This window comes from Eimeria mitis, genomic scaffold (genome assembly GCF_000499745.2).
Source record: "Eimeria mitis Houghton genomic scaffold, Emh_scaff1296, whole genome shotgun sequence".
In the NCBI taxonomy this organism is placed as follows: domain Eukaryota; phylum Apicomplexa; class Conoidasida; order Eucoccidiorida; family Eimeriidae; genus Eimeria; species Eimeria mitis.
In genome coordinates, this window is record NW_013568645.1 from 11013 (window position 1) to 11836 (window position 824).

The 824-nt window shown below is 59.3% G+C and overlaps 1 protein-coding gene across 1 annotated transcript in view; it reads right to left on the bottom strand.

Moving 5' to 3' along the window:
- Window positions 1-570, bottom strand: part of EMH_0033980 (uncharacterized protein) — a gene marked incomplete at both ends in the record, with an annotated part of 11182 nt that extends 10612 nt beyond the window's left edge. Inside the window, one exon of the mRNA XM_013494809.1 lies at window positions 154-570. Coding sequence (XP_013350263.1) covers window positions 154-570 — 417 coding nt within the window. The remainder of the gene's footprint in view (window positions 1-153) is intronic.
- Between the last annotated feature and the right edge of the window lie 254 nt (window positions 571-824).

Below are 824 nucleotides of genomic sequence, written 5' to 3' on the forward strand. Positions count from 1 at the left end.
GGCTGCTGCTTGGCTGTATTGAGGGGAGGCGCGCTGCAGCAGCAGCAATCTATGCCGCTCTCTTGCTGCAGCAGCAGCAAGGTATGCTGCAGCACAACCCGTGAGTTCAGGTGTATAGGCAGCTCGCCGCCGCTGCAGCGCAGCAAGCAGCACCCTCATGGCCTCCGCGTTGCTGCAGCAGCAAAGCAGCGCTAAACCCAATCTCGTCTGGCTCTGCATATCAGGTGACAGCCGCACTGCTGCTCTTGCTGCCTTCAACGCCTCTTCTCTGCTGCTGCTGCTGCTGCTGCTGCTGCTGCTGCTGCTGCTGCTGCAGCTGCTGCTGCTGCTGCTGAGAAGGTAAACAAAAGACTTGACAGACATCGCAGCAGCAAGGATCCGGGGCGGCAGCTGCCGCTGCAGCAGCAGCTTATCGCAGACTCTCCCAGCATCAGTTAGTAAAGCTAATGCCTGCTGTCTTGCTGCTGTTGCTGCTGCTGCTGCTGCTGCTGTTGCTGCTGCTGTTTCTGCTGCTGTTGCTGTTTGCTGCAGCAGACGCTGCGCGTGGCATGTAAACACCTCCGCCTGCATGTGCTGCCAGCGAGCAATAAGAGACTCATCGTTGCTGCAGCACCCAGCAGCAGCAGCAGCAGCACCAGCAGCAGCAGCAGCAGCAGCAGCAGCAGCAGCAAGATTTCGGTCCCTTCTCTGCAGGCCTGGCAGCGGTGCGGGGATGATGAGGTTCAGGGCTGCGCTTGTTAAGGCTTTGCACTGTAGCGATGCAGCAGCAGCAGCACTTGCTGCTGCTGCTTCTTTGCTGCTTGCTGCTGCTGGCGTATGCTTTG